This window comes from Lygodium microphyllum, unplaced genomic scaffold, assembly GCF_053477565.2.
Source record: "Lygodium microphyllum isolate KBCC unplaced genomic scaffold, Lygodium_microphyllum_v1.1.10 scaffold_94, whole genome shotgun sequence".
NCBI lineage: Eukaryota > Viridiplantae > Streptophyta > Polypodiopsida > Schizaeales > Lygodiaceae > Lygodium > Lygodium microphyllum.
Window position 1 is genome coordinate 63,436 of NW_028229577.1, and position 16,838 is coordinate 80,273.

At 45.1% G+C, this 16,838-nt stretch overlaps 1 protein-coding gene across 2 annotated transcripts; it reads left to right on the forward strand.

Annotated features, from left to right (window-relative positions):
* Window positions 1-1,683: 1,683 nt before the first annotated feature.
* Window positions 1,684-9,313, forward strand: LOC148008665 (ABC transporter B family member 19-like). 2 transcript variants are annotated; one of them, XM_087674106.1, is made up of 11 exons: window positions 1,684-2,906; window positions 3,031-3,085; window positions 3,214-3,389; window positions 3,503-3,703; window positions 3,855-4,114; window positions 4,310-4,626; window positions 4,719-4,942; window positions 5,113-5,483; window positions 6,306-6,793; window positions 7,073-7,314; window positions 7,433-9,313. In XM_087674106.1, the coding sequence occupies exons 1-11, from the start codon at window positions 2,388-2,390 to the stop codon at window positions 8,687-8,689; spliced, it is 4,110 nt and encodes a 1,369-aa protein (XP_087530232.1). In that variant the 5' UTR covers window positions 1,684-2,387; the 3' UTR covers window positions 8,690-9,313. The 2 variants fall into 2 exon arrangements, with proteins under 2 accessions (XP_087530232.1, XP_087530233.1); XM_087674107.1 differs by having other exon boundaries at window positions 6,309-6,793.
* Window positions 9,314-16,838: the final 7,525 nt, after the last annotated feature.

The following is a 16,838-nucleotide window of genomic DNA, read 5'->3' on the forward strand; positions in this document are numbered from 1 at the left end:
AAGATGCTCAATTGGAAACATGAGGACTGGCGCACATAAAGTTCCATCTCACTAGAAGAGAGGCTACATGTTTGTAAGAAGTATTTGGGGGCAAGAAGGAGAGCTATCCCACATCTCAGATTATGTATTGAGTCAATATGATAGCATCCATGAAGTATAAAGGGAAATGCAAGCTTTCTCAGATGTGAAGAAAAGAGAAGCTTCATCTAGATGGACAACAAATACTTGGTTAAAGTTAAAGATCAATAGAGTAAGGTTTTCCCAATTGACTCCATGCATGCTTAGGGATGCAAGATTAGAAGGGTATGGATGGCAACATTGTCTCATAGGCTAAATGTTCTTTTATGGATATTGCTATTTTAGAAGCTCGCTACAAAAGCTAGAATTGCCAAGTTTTGTAAATGCCATCCTCTTTGCATCGTCTCCATTTGGAAAGAGGAAAATGCATTTTATCTATTTTGGGGATGTTCATTTGTCAAAATCGTATGGAGGAAGCTTGAAAATGTCATGTTTAATGCAGGCTTTCATTCTGCCACTTGATGTAATCAAGTGTTTTTTAGGTGACTAAGGGGGCATGCTAGAGGATGCTTGGAAGATTTGCGTTGTGTTGAGAGTGGTAGACATCAAGAAGGTTTGATGAATAAGAAATAAGAGGATCCATACGGTCCCTAGGTTTTCTCAATATGACATCGACAATGTGTTCGAGGGAGGCAAAAGCTTTGTTTAAAACTCTTTGAAGTTCCTCTTGGGTTTGCAAGGTAGCCAACAAAAGTTTTACTAAGGTCTAATCCCTATTGGAGCATTTTAAATATGTTACCACTTTAGCAACACATGTGACTTGCATTTTAAAAACGTATAGTTAAGGAGATTTGGGCTACTTTAAGAAATTGCTAACAAGGCTTGGAAAGAGACCCCTTTAATATGTGTCAATTTCTTGTTGGAGGGATAAGTGATATTTTAAGAAGGCTCAACGAATGTAGGGCGCATAGTTTGAACGCATGTACTGAGAGTTCTCAACCGAGACTCACACCACTATGCCATAAACAAGATGGCTGAAATGTGCAAGTCATTCCTTGGCACTTGTCATACAATACCTGCCAGGGTGGTGGTGGTGGTGGTGGTGGTGGTTGTAGGAAAAGAAGAAGAAAGCTGTTGCTTATCAAGTTGATTTGGCAGGGCTGTAAGCCTGAAGGTATTATGCCATTGTGGTATGGACGCGGGAGTACAAACGTGAAACGTTCGGGAGCGTTCGGATGTGACGGGCGGTCTAAACTATGCAATGCCTCATGTGGGTCCCGGTGACGAGGTGTGGGCCAAGATGCGATGATTTGGTGCATGCTCGAGTAGCAGCAGCCACTGGCCAGCAGGCATGGAAATTTGCGCTTTCTCAATTGGACCAAACCCCCCCCCCCCCCCCCCCCTAAGGAGAGAGAAAAAAACAGAAAGGGCAAAGGCTCTGAGAGAGAGAGAGGAGGGGCGGGTTAGTACAAAGCCGTCGTGCTAATTCTAATCATAAAGTTGCAATAAACAAGGCATGAGAGACCTGTTATTTGTATAATCTCTACACACACCACTGAAGCGCTAGATTATCACGAGAGGAGGATCTTTACTTTTGTTTGTCTTTGCAGACAAAGCGAGGAGAGGGGGATCCCTTCTCACTCCCGAGTCCCTCGCCATCTTCTTCGCCCAGACAAAGCCCCGAAACAGTGAGAGTGCGACACTATAGAGACACACACACACATACACTCGCTTGGCCTCTCTCTCTCTCTCTCTCTCTCTCTCTTTTGCTTTCTCTCGTCCTTTTTACTCCACGGCCTGCACATGCATCACAGAAAAGAGTCCACCACCATGTTCTCAGCCCCACCATGACGGCCGCTGGCTCCTCCTCACTACCTCGCCTCCTTATACGATGTAATATGTTTGTGTGTGTGTGTGTGTCTCTCTCTCTCTCCTCCCTCTAGGCCTATAATACTGTTGTTGTGAGCATTAAACGAAGCGATTGCCTTTTGGCCCATCACATTTTGCGTTCTAGTACTAACAGCAGTAGAGCAATAGCAGCTAGCTAGCTAGCAACTTATAGCTCTTGAGTTAAGGAAGGTATCCATGCCATCAATCTAAAGTAGTGATCATCTGCGGATGGTCTCGTTCTCTTTTACTTCTCTCCCAACATTTATGAGCTTTTCTGCGATTCTTCCACACAAACTAAAAGGAAAAAAAGAAGAAAAGATGATTTGGGGGTTTTCTTCCTCCTCCTCCAGCCAGCAGGATCAGGCCAGCTAAAGATCATAGATAGAGTACACTATCAGATCAAGTGATCAAGGTAGCCGGAAATACATGAACGCGGATCTGCTACATATCATTCTCCGTCGAACAAAGGATTAGAAACCATGGCCATGGCCAAAACGCTGGAGGATGTAGCAGAGTCTCCGAATGAAGCAGACGAGTCGAGACAAGCCCACAGTAGAGAAGCATCTCATAGCAACCTTAACGCAGAATTAGCTCAATCGAAGCAGCAGCAGAGGAACAGCGCCAATGGTGCTGCGAGTACTACCGCAGGTGCTCATGTGGAGATGGCGGTGAATGGATCAAAAGGCAACGACCCAATGAAGGACAGCAAATCATGCGGGAAAGCTGGTAATTGCGCCGACGAATCCGCGACCTTCGATGACAGTAGTACTGGAAAGAGCGGCGTTAAGAAGGAAGGGGAGGTGGTGCATTCTGTCAGCTTGTTTAAGCTTTTTGCGTTTGCGGATGGGCTGGACTATTTCCTTATCTTTCTGGGGACCTTGGGTGCCCTCGCTCATGGTGCTGCCTTGCCTGTCTTCTTTCTCTACTTCGGCAACCTTGTTAATGGCTTCGGAGCTTACCAGAACAATCCAATCAAGATGGTAACTGTCGTTAGTCAGGTAGGATCATCACAAATCGATCTTAGATAGGCTGCAAACAAAATTTTCTTCCTCAATTTGTCTCTTCATCTCTTAATTACGTAATGATCTATAAGCTTTACATTTCTCTGTTCTCTTCCAACAGTATTCTCTGTATTTTGTCTACGTTGGCATCGTGGTTTTCATCTCATCCTGGGCAGGTATACCGTTCGCTACAGGCCTAAATTTACTTTTTAAACGCTCGCAGAACAGAGGACTGATCATTAAGGTGATTAATATGAATGAGTATTTAGCTGTCGTTTCTGTTTGTTTGCTTTCCTTTGAGCAGAGGTTGCCTGTTGGATGCACTCCGGAGAGAGGCAGGCCATCAAGATGAGGGTCAGATACTTAGAGGCCATTTTGAAGCAAGATGTGGGCTACTTCGACACTGAAGCTGAGACGGGAGTGCTCATGGAGAGCGTATCCAACGACACTCTACTTGTGCAGGATGCCATCAGTGAAAAGGTACGCTTCATTAGGTCCTATTGATCTGCAATTCATGCATCAGGATAAATTTAGATTCGGTATGGTTTTGCTATAATTAATCTCTGGGAAGAATATTAATCCCTGGAGTGCAGATGGGCAACTTCATCCACCATATGGCTACCTTCTTGGGAGGGTTCGCGGTGGGATTCTCATGCGTATGGAGATTATGTCTGGTGACCTTGGCAGTGGTGCCTGTGATTGCCTTTGCCGGAGGCCTGTATGCATACACCCTCACCCGCTTGACTTCCAAGAGCCAGAGAGCGTATGGGGAGGCCGGCTCCATTGCAGAGCAAGTAATATGTCGATCTATTAGAGCTGCTGCCATAACAATAAATCCATCCGATTGTATGAAAGCCATGCATAACGTTAATAAGTTCAGCTGCTGCAATGCCGCACTCATATGGTCATGATGGCTTAATGTAATGTTCTGAATTGATGATACAGGCAATCGCGCAAGTTCGAACTGTGTATGCGTTCCTGGGTGAAAACAAGGCCATAACTGCATACTCTGAGTCGTTGGAGGAGACGCTGGAGCTGGGGTACAAGGGCGGGTTTGCCAAGGGATTGGGCATGGGAGTGAGCTACGTTCTGCTCTTCTGCTCCTGGGCCCTCATTTTGTGGTACGCTGGAGTTCTGGTGCGAAGGGGCGAGACCAATGGCGGAAAATCTATCACAGCCATTTTCTCTGTCATAATCGGTGGCATGTAAGCATCACAGCCCCTGCTGAATCACCACTATACCTACAAATGTTCTAATGCAGAATAGAGAATCGATCGTTCTATTAGATTACCCGCACAGTTAGCTGCTGACATGATTGATCACCAATGCCATTAAGTAAATCAGTGCAACAAGCGATCAGGCTTTAGTTTCCTAATTAAGTAAAAGCCCTGCGCGCGCAGGTCTCTTGGCCAGGCCTTCTCGAACATTACCGCTTTTGGGAGAGGGAAAGCTGCAGGGTACAAGATCTTGGAGATGGTGAGGAAGCAGCCTAAGATGGATAGGAATGTGGCTGACGGGAAGAGGCTAGCTGAGGTGAAGGGCAACATCGAACTGTGCAATGTTGTGTTCAGCTATCCGTCGCGGCCGCATGCCATCATCTTCAAGGACTTCTCCCTGAAGATCCCCTCCGGAAAGACTGTGGCAATTGTCGGAAGCAGCGGCTCAGGGAAGAGCACAGTCGTCTCTCTCATCGAACGCTTCTATGATCCTATCTCAGGCATGATAAGACGTTGATGCGCTTTCACTCATATGAATCTATAAGCTGTTATCGAATTGCTAATATAAGCTTGTCAAATTGTGCTGATGCAGGGGAGGTTCTGCTTGATGGAGTGGACATAAGGACCTTGCAACTGAAGTGGTTGCGGGAGCAGATAGGCCTAGTCAACCAAGAGCCTGCACTGTTTGGCACCACCATTGCTCAGAATATCTTATACGGCAAAGATGGAGCAACCTTAGAGGATGTGGAGGAAGCAGCTAAAGCTGCGAACGCCCATGCATTCATCAGCCAGCTGCCTGATGGATACGAAACGAAGGTAATGATAACTCTACGCACTAGTTACAGACAGTCATTAACGCAGCAGTTACCATGAATGCTATTTCTTGGCTGTATAAATTTTTGCAGCTCGCTATCAATTACCTCTGATCGGCTGGATTTTGGCCTAACCGTATAGATATCTCATGTCCTGTTAATCTCTGCGTGCAGGTGGGAGAGAGAGGAGTTCAATTATCTGGAGGTCAAAAACAGAGGGTGGCCATAGCCCGGGCAATGCTGAAGAACCCCAAGATTTTACTGCTGGACGAGGCAACGAGCGCTCTGGATGCGGCATCAGAGAGCGTGGTGCAGGAGGCGCTGGATAGGCTGATGGTGGGGAGGACGACGGTGGTGGTGGCGCACAGGCTGTCCACCATCAGGACGGTGGACACAATAGCCGTGGTTCAAGACGGACTCATAGTGGAGATGGGGAACCACGAGGAGCTCATGGCCAAGGGCAACATGGGCTCCTACTGCGCCCTGGTCCGACTTCAGGAGATGGCCATGGCCAGCGACGGCACAATCCTCAGCAGAGATTCCAGGTTATTCATTCATGATCTCCAAAGTTATCCCTTCCCCTCCACTATTTCTACATATTAACAACAATATCCCACTAAATTTTCCACATTATGAAATGCGACTACATTTAGGAGGCACCGGGTACATAGCTAGGTGCGATTGAGCTTCATAATATTTAACATCTTAGGTTAAAGAAACCCTCTCCTCACATGGGAAACTGTCGAAAACTTCTTACTATTGGTGGAGGTGTATTTATGTATGCAACTAGGTGATACCTGGGGGATATTGGAGAGATTCTTATTAGAGTCATGGGGGAGATTGTAGAGATTCCTAAAGTAGTATTGTCCAACATTATGAGCTGCAAGAAAGCCACATCATGTAGTATTGTCAACCTTACGACAATGGGGGATAGAATTTAAGACACCCTTCGATTCCCAACTGTAACTCTTTGCAACAAGGTATGCTCAACAGCAGTATGAGTTGCATTGGAGCCACCTCATACCTAGCTTGTTACGGTGAAGATGGGGAGACACGGGGGCCGGGGTACACAATAGGCTTGGGAAATGGGAACGCAGGTACCCAGCCATTGCAGTCTAGGTTGCTACATGTTTGTGGTATCTTTCTTGGAGAAACTAACGGTTGTTTCAAGTTTGAGAAATTAAGTTAACATGGGAGCTCCCTCCCTTGCAAAAGCTAGCTAATCACGTTTACAGAGCTTCAGAAAGAAAACGATCCATATGTGGCAGGAGTATCGCTTAACAAGATTTTTTTTGTCACGAACCATTCATTGTCTGGATTATGCGTTGTTCTAATCTGTTTCCTTGTTTGGAAAATGGGCATTGTAGCAGAGTCGGGGCTCTCGGCAGGCTGAGCTCTTCCAAATCGGGAAGGCGGTCGCCCAGCCTGCGCTCCAACAGCGGGCGGCGGCTCAGCCATCAGCTAAGCAGCGGCTCCGAGAGCCGCTTCGAGTTCGACTTCCAGAAGTTCGGCGCGGGCGCCACGTGCGCGGACGACAGCATGTACAGCGTGCCGCGTGGCACGTACTGGCGCCTGGCGCGCCTCAACGCGCCCGAATGGCCGTATGCGGTGGTGGGGACGGCGGGTTCGGTGCTGGCGGGCTTCCTCAACCCCATCTTCGCCGTCATCCTCAGCGAGATGCTGCGGGTGTACTACGACAGGGACCTCGCCCGCATGACGCGCGAGATCCAGAAGTACTCGCTGGTCTACGTGGGCGCCGGCATTGCCTCGTTGGGCATCTACTACGTCCAGTATTACTACTTCGGCATCATGGGCGAGAATCTAACCAACAGGGTCAGGAAGATGATGCTCAGCGGTGAGTCACGGCCTTCTTCCCTTATAATATAATTCTCTCTCTCGTTTGGACGATTCAGCCGGCGGGCGTGTCTGCATGTGCATGCTCGCTGTTGCTCCTGTTATATAGAATACAAATGACGACTGCAGTCTACGTCGTCGTAGCCCTCGATTCCGTAAAGCGTGCGTGCAGCAATGTCTTGTTCTTCAGCCGGCGTCTTGTTGTTTTCTTCGTCCTAACGATGCCCTACGTAGTCCTTCTGGCGTTCTCTTAACTTAGATTCCGGGTGTCGTTTTGCAGCTATACTCAAGAATGAAGTGGGCTGGTTCGACCGCGAGGAGAACTCCAGCTCTCGCTTGGCCGCCCGGCTGTCGACGGATGCGACGAATGTGCGAGCGGCGGTGGGCGACCGCCTGTCGATAATCGTCCAGAACGTGACGGTCTTCCTGACGGCATGCATTGTGGCGTTTGTGGTGCAATGGCGGATGGCCTTGGTGGTGCTAGGGACGTTCCCTCTTCTGGTGGGAGCGGCAGTGGCAGAGGTAAAAGTTAGAAGGAAGCTCTTAGGCGTGGTAATTACGAGTAGGTAGTAGTAGTCCGTTTGCTACGAAGATAAAAAGTGAAGACTTTCTTTTTCTTCTTTTTGGGGTTGGTTGGCAGCAATTCTGCATGAAAGGGTTCGCGGGTGACGTGCCCGGCGCGCACGAGCGCGCCAGCATGGTCTCGGGCGAGGCCCTGGGCAACATCCGGACGGTGGCGGCTTTCAACGCGGAGGAGAAGGTTGTGGAGCTGTTCGCCCAGGAGCTGCGGGTGCCGGAGCGCCGCAGCCTCATGCGCGGCAACATCGCCGGCTTCTTTTACGGCCTGTCGCAGATGGCCATGTTCTCCAGCTACGGCCTCGTGCTGTGGTACGGCGCCGGCCTGGTGCGCCGCGGTGACAGCGGCTTCGGCCCGGTGCTCAAGGTGTTCATGGTTCTCATGATCACGGCCTACGCCGTGGCAGAGACGCTGAGCATGACGCCTGACATCGTCAAGGGTGGCAACGCGCTCTTCTCCGTCTTCTCCGTCCTGGATCGCCGCACGCAGATCGACCCGGACGAGCCCAACGCCGAGCGCCTGGCGTCGGTGAAGGGCGACATCGAGTTCCGGCACGTCGAGTTCGCGTACCCGGCGAGGCCCGAGGTGTCCATTTTCAAAGACCTGTCGTTCAAGGTGCGGGCGGGGCACAGCCTGGCGCTGGTCGGGGCGAGCGGCTCCGGCAAGAGCTCCGTCATCCAGCTGGTGGAGCGCTTCTACGACCCGCAGGCCGGGCGGGTGATGGTGGACGGGAAGGACATCCGGAAGCTGCACTTGCGGTCGCTGCGGCAGCACATCGGGCTGGTGCAGCAGGAGCCGGCGCTGTTCGCCACCACCATCTACGACAACATCGTGTACGGCCGGCCGGAGGCGGCCACCAAGAACGCGGAGGTGGAGGAGGCGGCGAAGGCGGCCAACGCACACGGCTTCATCAGCTCGCTGCCGGAGGGCTACGCCACCAAGGTCGGGGAGCGCGGGGTGCAGCTGTCGGGCGGGCAGAAGCAGCGGCTGGCGATCGCGCGGGCGGTGCTCAAGGACCCGGCCATCCTGCTGCTGGACGAGGCCACCAGCGCGCTGGACGCGGAGTCGGAGAAGGTGGTGCAGGAGGCGCTGGAGCGGCTCATGCGGCGGCGCACCACCCTGGTGGTGGCCCACCGCCTCACCACCATCCGCAACGCCTCCCTCATCGCCGTCCTGCAGGAGGGCAAGATCGTGGAGCAGGGGCCCCACCACGAGCTCATGAAGAACTCCGACGGCCCCTACGCCCGCCTCGTCCACATCCAGCAGGCGCGCTTCTCTGCCGCGGCCGCCGCCTCCCCCTCATGCTCAAGCCCCGCGTGACCGGCCGCCCCTGCCCCCCTCTCAGACCCCTTCTTTCTTTTTGTACATTTTCCAGCTCCTCCGTCTCTTTCACACACTCCCAGAAGGAAAGATAAGAAAAGAAAAAAGAAGAGAAGCAATTCTGTGAAATTTTTTAAAAAAGAAATCAATTCTGTCGAATTCTCGAAAACAATTTCCTACCGATTTGTCAAAAGTCTCATCACCGCGCCAGTTAACCTTAGTACTCGCGCCCCTCCACGATACAAAAGTCGCCTCGGAAAAGACGCCCTCCTGACTTCCCACAGCTATTTTGTATTTTGGTCCTGGCTCCTCTCTCTAGACTCTCCCTTCCCCCCCGCGCATGGGGCAGACAGCCACGGCCAACACGATCCATCCTTAATGGCAGCCATGATTTGATGGTTTTGATGCTGTCGGCCTATCACTGAAGCTCCACCTCGAGTTATGTGTAAAGATCATGTGGGTGGTGATACTTGGTAAAACAGGGCAATGACTTAAAAAGTGTAGACTAGGGCTCTAGACCACCAAAAGCTTATCATATTTACTCTCTTGCACATGAAGAAATAATGTGTGTAGTTTAGGAACATTGTTTATATATAAATGTAATGTCAATACAACATCCAAGGGAGCAAGAATCTAGTCTCATATATCTCATCACCTACTTAATGGCCATCAAGTTTGTATGTTCTCTTTAGACTCAAGAGACAAACATGGGTTGAGTTGAACAATCATGGCAGACAAAATAATTAGATCATTTAAAGTTATTAGAGATTCAACACAAAATGTATAAATGAATGAAAGCTCCTTAAAAGTAAGTTGCAAAGCTTTAAGGTTACAATTAGAGCCCTTTACCCCACCATGTGCATGTCAACGATGGTGTGCTCTCTTAGTTCGCCTTGTCTAGCTTGAGACAAACCCCACCCTTGTGACACCAAGAAGAGAAGAATCTTCAACAAGTTTCTCCACATGGAACCTACTTGTGAAGCTGGATGTAATACAAGGACATGCATTTGTTGAGTGGACAATGACAATTAGTACAAGTGAAACCAACTTACACATGTCATGGTCCTTAGTGTCAAATCACACTTATAAACTAGCTCGATGACTTTAAATGACCTAAGTTGTGCATGCCAAAGGGACTTAACGAATAATCACCATTGCTTGAGAAGAGCTACCCTCAATTTGTTATGGGCCCAAGCAAATGATGAATGAGATCTTGTCATTATTCTTGACCACTAAAAAGTAAACCCCTTTTTCTTTGTAAAGTCTACTTTGTGGCCAATAAGCATGAGCCAATGATGCAGTTAATAGCCTCAAAAAATTGTGAAAGTAGGGTGGGTTCCATAGTTAGATAACTCAGTTAACAACTTTGTTGATTTTATGTGTGCCATTTGAAAAATATTTGCATGTTATTATGCAGCGTCCTTGTAGAGAATCAAATTTGGACACAATGGGAGCCCCACTTTTAGCCTAGAAGTAAAAATGTACACAAAAAATAGTTTGTGATATAAACATCTAAACTCACAAAGTTTCATCATGCCTATGATTTCATGTCTACATGTGCTTCAAATATCTTTGAAGAACCATATGAACCATACTTATACTACTTACAATTGATATTCGGAAAACTTCTTTCCTTGGCCTAGTTTGATATTGTAACCAACTCCATATCTTTAGAAATGGCATTGCTCTTCAAGTTTTTCTAATAAAGTATGCTTACCTCTATCATATTACATGGACATATTACATGGCTAGATGTCTTATAAATTTTTTCTACTTAGGTTGTAAAAACTTGTGCTACTTGAACAAAAAGAAAAGGGGAGACCTTGTTTAGAGTATCCTTGAATCCTCCCTCTCTCCTAGAGAAGAAGATGAGCTTGCTAATCTTGGCTTTGAAATGGGCTCTCCACTCCCACCTCACATGGTGCTAGATATAGAACCCTTTCCTTGAACCCAAAGTTTCATTCTACCATGGAAGGTCAACTTATCTTGTTTGGCATACCCTTGAGTAGGAATTAAGTCTCTATGGTGCTGATATTCTTCCCATTGGATTGGTTGTGGACATTCCTTATATTCTTCATCTTCCATGATGTTTGGTTGATTATTGCAACATTCCCCTTGTGGTGGCCAATCCTTACATAGTTTGAGCATTTTTGTTAGTTCCCTGTTTAATGGGTAATCTTTCTACAAATGCTATGAGGAACCATTTTTGTTTGTTCTTTGGTAATGGCTCTTTTGTGTTGATTGAGAAGAATCTAGCATTTATATTTAGAATGAGAGTGGTTGCTTCTTGTTCTTTGAGGTCATTTTCCTTAAGTACAATGTCCAATGTAATAGAAGGCATATTTTCTTAAGTTATCTTTGACCAAGCCATATTCTTTAGGAATAAGCATTGTTGTGACATCCCTTTTTGGGATTGCTTCATTGTTAAATCACATTGAGTTATGAGACTTCTTCGTGTGGTCTTCAATAGATCCTTAAATTGTGGTCAAAGCATATAGAGCCTTACCTTTAGGTGTAGTTTTCTATTCTTTGCTTAGGGATACAATTTTGTTAAGTTATTCCCATGCGTTTTTGCATGTCTTTTACATTATTGTGATGGATAGATTAGGTACTTAGGGTAATTACGTCCTCATATTTTTGGATAAATCAAAAGTGATTTCTATTTGGCAGTGCCTTTTTAGCCACACTCTTAAGATCTTTGTGCACGAATCATAAGGTCATATGAATCGACTAGATGTAGAACGTTTCTCCATCAAAGTTTTGAGTGTCTTTGTGTGGAGCCTTAAGCATGCACAATTTTCTTAGAATATTGGTGCTAAAGGCACATGGACTATCCTTGAAGCAAAATGAGAAAGAAAGAACCTTTCAAACAAGTTATAAACATGTACTTAGCTCTTTGTTCATTGCAATGAGGTAATTTTGTCAAGCTTCTTATACCTCATCTATTCAATGCTGTAGAGCTAATTAGTTTGACCTAATTGACTTCATCACTTGGGGAGTGCACCTTAAAAAACATGTGTACCTTGTGCATTCAACAAAATCAATATAGGATACCATTTACAAAATGGGTTTTTAAATTACAAACTGAAAAAAAGTTGTAAGTTTCTAAAAGAAAAATGGGTCATTTAATTGTCTTACATCATGTAAAGAAAGAGTATTCAAAAATAACATTTGAATGCATGTGATATGGATGATTTCTTATAGGTACACCCCCTGAGCTTCATTGTTAGTTGCCATGTTTGTGTACTTCTCATTCTATAAAACATAGCCATGTTTTAGCTCTAGATCTATGTTTTCTCATATGGTATTAGGGCCTCATTCTTGAGGATGTGAGGTTATGGGATATGTCTATCATTCTACGTGGGGCAGTTACTACAATGACATGCAAACTCTTTAAGTTATTGCTATCTAAACAAGGTTAAATATGAAGTTAAAGAAGCTCAAAGACCATAGCTCAAGCTTGCAAACATTGTTGGTTTTCTAGTTTTTAGAGAACTCAAAGTGGTGCCATTCACATAAATGAGCAAGGTGTCCTCCTAATTTTCTCATTAATCTTGCATTTGGATTGATTTAGGGGCTACCATTAACCAAACAAAAGTGGTTTGACAACCATTATAGGTAGAGTTTAAGATTAAAAGTTGGTATTTTGACTATTTAAGAATGGAAGATATATGAATTTGGGTTCAAACAAGAAAGGGAATTGTTGAAGTAGAGGCCCCGTGTAACAAGGGGACTGCTTATGTGTTAGAAGCAAGGGGATATCTTAGTTTGACAAGCATAGGGGTTGCTTGTAAGATAGGGAACATAAGAGTTTAAAAAATAAATAAAAGACTTCATCATGGAGGATAAGAGGACATGCTCAATGTGTAATGGAATCCCCTAGTGTGATCAAATGTGGCAACAATACGCAACAATTACTCCCTCCACCTCCCTTCCCCTCTTTAAAAAAATGCCCCTTCATATTACGGATTTAAAAAGACCTCCATGAGTGTGTTTTTTTGGTGAGCTTGCTTAAACAAGCTTTTGATCATTAGAAGTAAAAAAGAAAGCTTTTGCACTATGCTAACCCAAAGATTGGCAAGTTAGCACAATCAAAACTACCAATTAAACTTGAGATTGATGGGATAAAAAAGCAGAAGAAGTAGAGATAAACTATTAATCAAAGTTGTAGAGAAGCACCATATAAGTTTTTTTTGAATAATGAGCATCAACAATGCTCACAAAAACTATTGAACAATGCAAGGCATAGAAAGTAGCATGGAAAAACTATTGAATAATGAGCATCAACAATGCAAGGCATGGAAAGTAGCATGGTCGTTGCTTTTTATGCCTAGTATTGGGGGTAAAGTTGCCTCCACCTAGCCGCCCGTGTATTACTACACTGACTGTACCCATCACTGCACACTGTGGGTGGTGGGCCCCATCACCGTCATTTTATTCTTTATTCTTTTGGTGAAAGTTTGAATAAAGAAAGGCCGGGTCACACATTGTGACTATTGGAGTTCCCATTCTCTCTCTCTCTCTCTCTCTCTCTCTCTCTCTCTCTCTCTCTCTCTCTCTCTCTCTCTCCCTCCATAGCTCTTCCAAGAAAGCTTCAATCCTTCTCGCCTTTCAATTGGTATCGGAGCATGGTTTCTTGAGACTCCGACTTGGTTTGTGACTCCTTCAGCTTCCTATTGATTACCTACACTCATTGGGACTCCTTCTCGGCAGCCATAGTTGACTCTCCTGAGCTCCCGTCACTCCCTGGCTTCTTGAGCACCTACCCGGCCCCTTTGGTGGGCACCCTCAAGGCATTCCAAAAAAGGTATTCATTCACTTGCTTCAGGGTTTCATTGAAGCTTACAGGTACAATAGGGTTTGTAAGATCAGGGGTAGCCATAGCTCCTGCCATTGGAGCTTATTCACATCATATCTTGCATGAAGCCTTTGTACGCTATCTTGGGCTTGCACTAGGCCTTCATTGGCTCATGATTGAGCCCCTTTTCACCTTGTGTAGCACCAGTAGGAGTAGTAGAAGCCATCAACAAATCAACGTGATTTGTGCCTGATCTACAGGCCCCTTGGATAGCTCATCTCCTACTTGCTAAAGGTCATGCTTTGCTCCTAGATCATTATGGCATCGTTGACAATGATGCTTGACATGCTTTGTATTAGCGTTCAGAGAGAAAGAGATGGAGATAAAGGCACATGCAACAGGATAGCAGACATGCTCCCTGTAACTACCTTTTTCTATGATAAAGTGATAGTGCACCTCAATGTGCTTAGTCTTAGCATGATAGACAGGATTACTGGCTAGGAGCACACTACTCATGTTGTCACAATAGTGTGACATGCTTGACTTCCTGAATGCCCAAATCATCAAGAAGCTTCATGAGCCATGCTGCCTCACATGCAGCTAATGCAGGATCTCTATACTCTGCCTCAGTACTAGAGAGTGCAACTGTAGGTTGCTTCTTACTGTTCCAGCTGATCATTCTACTACCAAGGGAAAATGCATACCCACTAGTAGATCTCCTGTCATAGGTACTTCCTACCCAATCAGCATCTGTATATCCTGTAAGCTCTAAAGACTTACCATGCTCATAGAATAGACCATAATTTGATGTAGCCTTCATATACCTCAAGATCCTCCTCATTGCATCCAAGTGCGGCTTCATAGGCTTCTGCATGAACTGGCTAATCAGTCCAACTGAATAGCTAAGATCCAGTCTAGTAATGGTAAGATAAATCAGGCTACCCACCATTTGTCTATACATAGTGACATTCTCAATCTCATGTCCAACATCTGCAAAGTAGCTTAACATTTTGCTCCAATGGAGTGCTCAAAGACTTGTAATCCAACATACCATACTTGGTCAACATGTCTTGTGCATACTGCTTCTGCAACAACCAAGTACCATGAGGTGTAGAGACAACCTCAATCCTAAGGAAATATTTCAGTTCACCCAAATCTTTGACCTGAAATTCAGCATGTAACATTTCCTTGATCTCTCCAATTTCTATGATATCATCACCTGTAATGATCAAGTCATCCACATAGATGACTAATATCACATAACTAGCCCTTGTCTTCTTTGTAAATATGCTATGATAAGCCTTGCCCATAGTGAAACCAAGTTTCTGTAAGCATGCACTTATCTTAGTATTCCAAGCTCTAGGTGCTTGCTTTAGCCCATATAATGCTTTCTTCAATCTATGCACGTGTAGGAAACTCTGGATGTACAAAGCCCTCAGGCTGATCCATGTATACTTCCTCAACCAAATCACCATTGAGAAAATCATTCTTCACATCCATCTGATACATACTCCATCCTTTAGATGTTGCCAAGGCAATCACTGTCCTCATGGTTGCCATTTTAGCAACAGGGTTGAATGTTTCCTCATAATCAAGACCCTATTGTTGTGCATACCCTTTTGCCACAAGTCTTGCCTTATATCTTTCCAATGTGCCATCTGATTTGCACTTCACTTTGTATATCCATTTGCAACCAATAGACATTTTTCCTCCTATCAAATCAACCAAATCCCAAGTGTCATTTTCAGCCAATGCCGAATATTCCTCATCCATTTCCTTGCACCAATGATAATCCAAAATAGCTTTAGAAAACTTTGTGGGTTCCTTGAAGCTAGTGACTTTTGCCATATATGCATAGTGCCTCACTGTACAACCACTGTATGTAAGCCTATCCACAGGCTTCCTGACTCTTTATGATCTCCTCAACTGAGGTGTAGTATGAGACTCTCCTCTCTCATGAGGTGGTACGTACCTATGTCTCACACCATGAGTCACAACTGATGGAATACCAAACTCAGTATCCAAGCTATCAGTGCTAGGTGAATCATAACCACAAGTGAGTGGCCCTGTAACATCATCAAGTTTTCCTTTGCCTTTATCCACATTTCTCCCCCTCACTGACATACCCATGTCAGTGGACAAAGATGCTGAAGTCCTCAATCTACCTATCCAAGGACTAACTGATGAAGTAGCATCTTTAGAAGGCCCATAAATTTCTGCACTTTCATTTGTACCTGCATGTACATAAGTAACAAACATCATCATCATTTATCAAAGTGATCTTCTTCTCATGCCATGATTTCAGCTCATCAAATACCACATCTCTTGAGACCAATGTCTCATGAGTAGAAGGATTGTAGCATTTGTACGCTTTCCTATCTTGTGCATACCTAATAAGGATGGCCTTTTCTGCCTTTGGATCAAGCTTCCTTCTCTTTTCAGCTGGAACATGTACATATGCCAAGCATCTAAAAACCTTAAGATGGCTTATGTCCAGCTTTATCCCTTCTCATTCAACATAGCTCTTGCCGATTCCATGATCACCCTGTTTTGCCTTTCTGCCACACCATTTTGATGTGGTGTATACATGTATGTCAATTGCCTTTTAATCCCATGAGCTGCCAAGAAGTGATCAAAGTCTTTAGAAACATATTCTTCTCCACTATCAGATCTCAAGCATGAGATGTAGCAAGCCGATTCTTTCTCCACATGTCTTTTAAAATCCTGAAAAGCATCCATGACATCGCTCTTGTGCTTCAGCACATACAACCATTTGTACCTACTATAGTCATCTATTAATGACACATAGTAACATGATCTCCCAAGAGATGCATTTTGTGAGGGTCCCTATACATTAGAATGTACAAGCTGTAATGGTCTAGTAGTAGTGCTTGCATGCCTCATACATGGAAGCCTTGATTGTTTCCCAAATTGACAAGACTGACATAAATGTCCCAATTCTGCATGCTTGAACTTAGGAAGTCCAAGTACAACTTGATTATGCTGCATATTCTTCAACTTTTGAACATTTACATGAACGATCCTTTTATACCATATCTCAATGTCGCTTATTGCAGCATTGTCATGTGAGTACATAGCAACATTCAATGCTAGAATTTTCGTATCCAATATAAACATCTTGCCATTTCTTTTGCCTTTAGCAATGAGTTTGTATCCTTGACCATACTCTTCAATGTAGCATCCATCTCTATTGAATCTAACTTGTAGATTCTGTTCAGCCATTTGTCCCACAGAAAGTAACTTTTTGGTTATGGAGGGTACATGTAACACATCATAGAGGCTCTTTTTTCCGTCACCATGCATCATCAAGGGAATAGTACCTGTATGCAT

Coding starts and splice junctions, on each gene's coding strand:
- LOC148008665 (XM_087674106.1), top strand. CDS start 2,388: ATGGCCATGGCCAAAACGCTGGAGGATGTAGCAGAGTCTCCGAATGAA. Junction 4,115..4,309: donor TCTGTCATAATCGGTGGCAT/GTAAGCATCACA, acceptor CTGCGCGCGCAG/GTCTCTTGGCCAGGCCTTCT. Junction 5,484..6,305: donor ATCCTCAGCAGAGATTCCAG/GTTATTCATTCA, acceptor TGGGCATTGTAG/CAGAGTCGGGGCTCTCGGCA.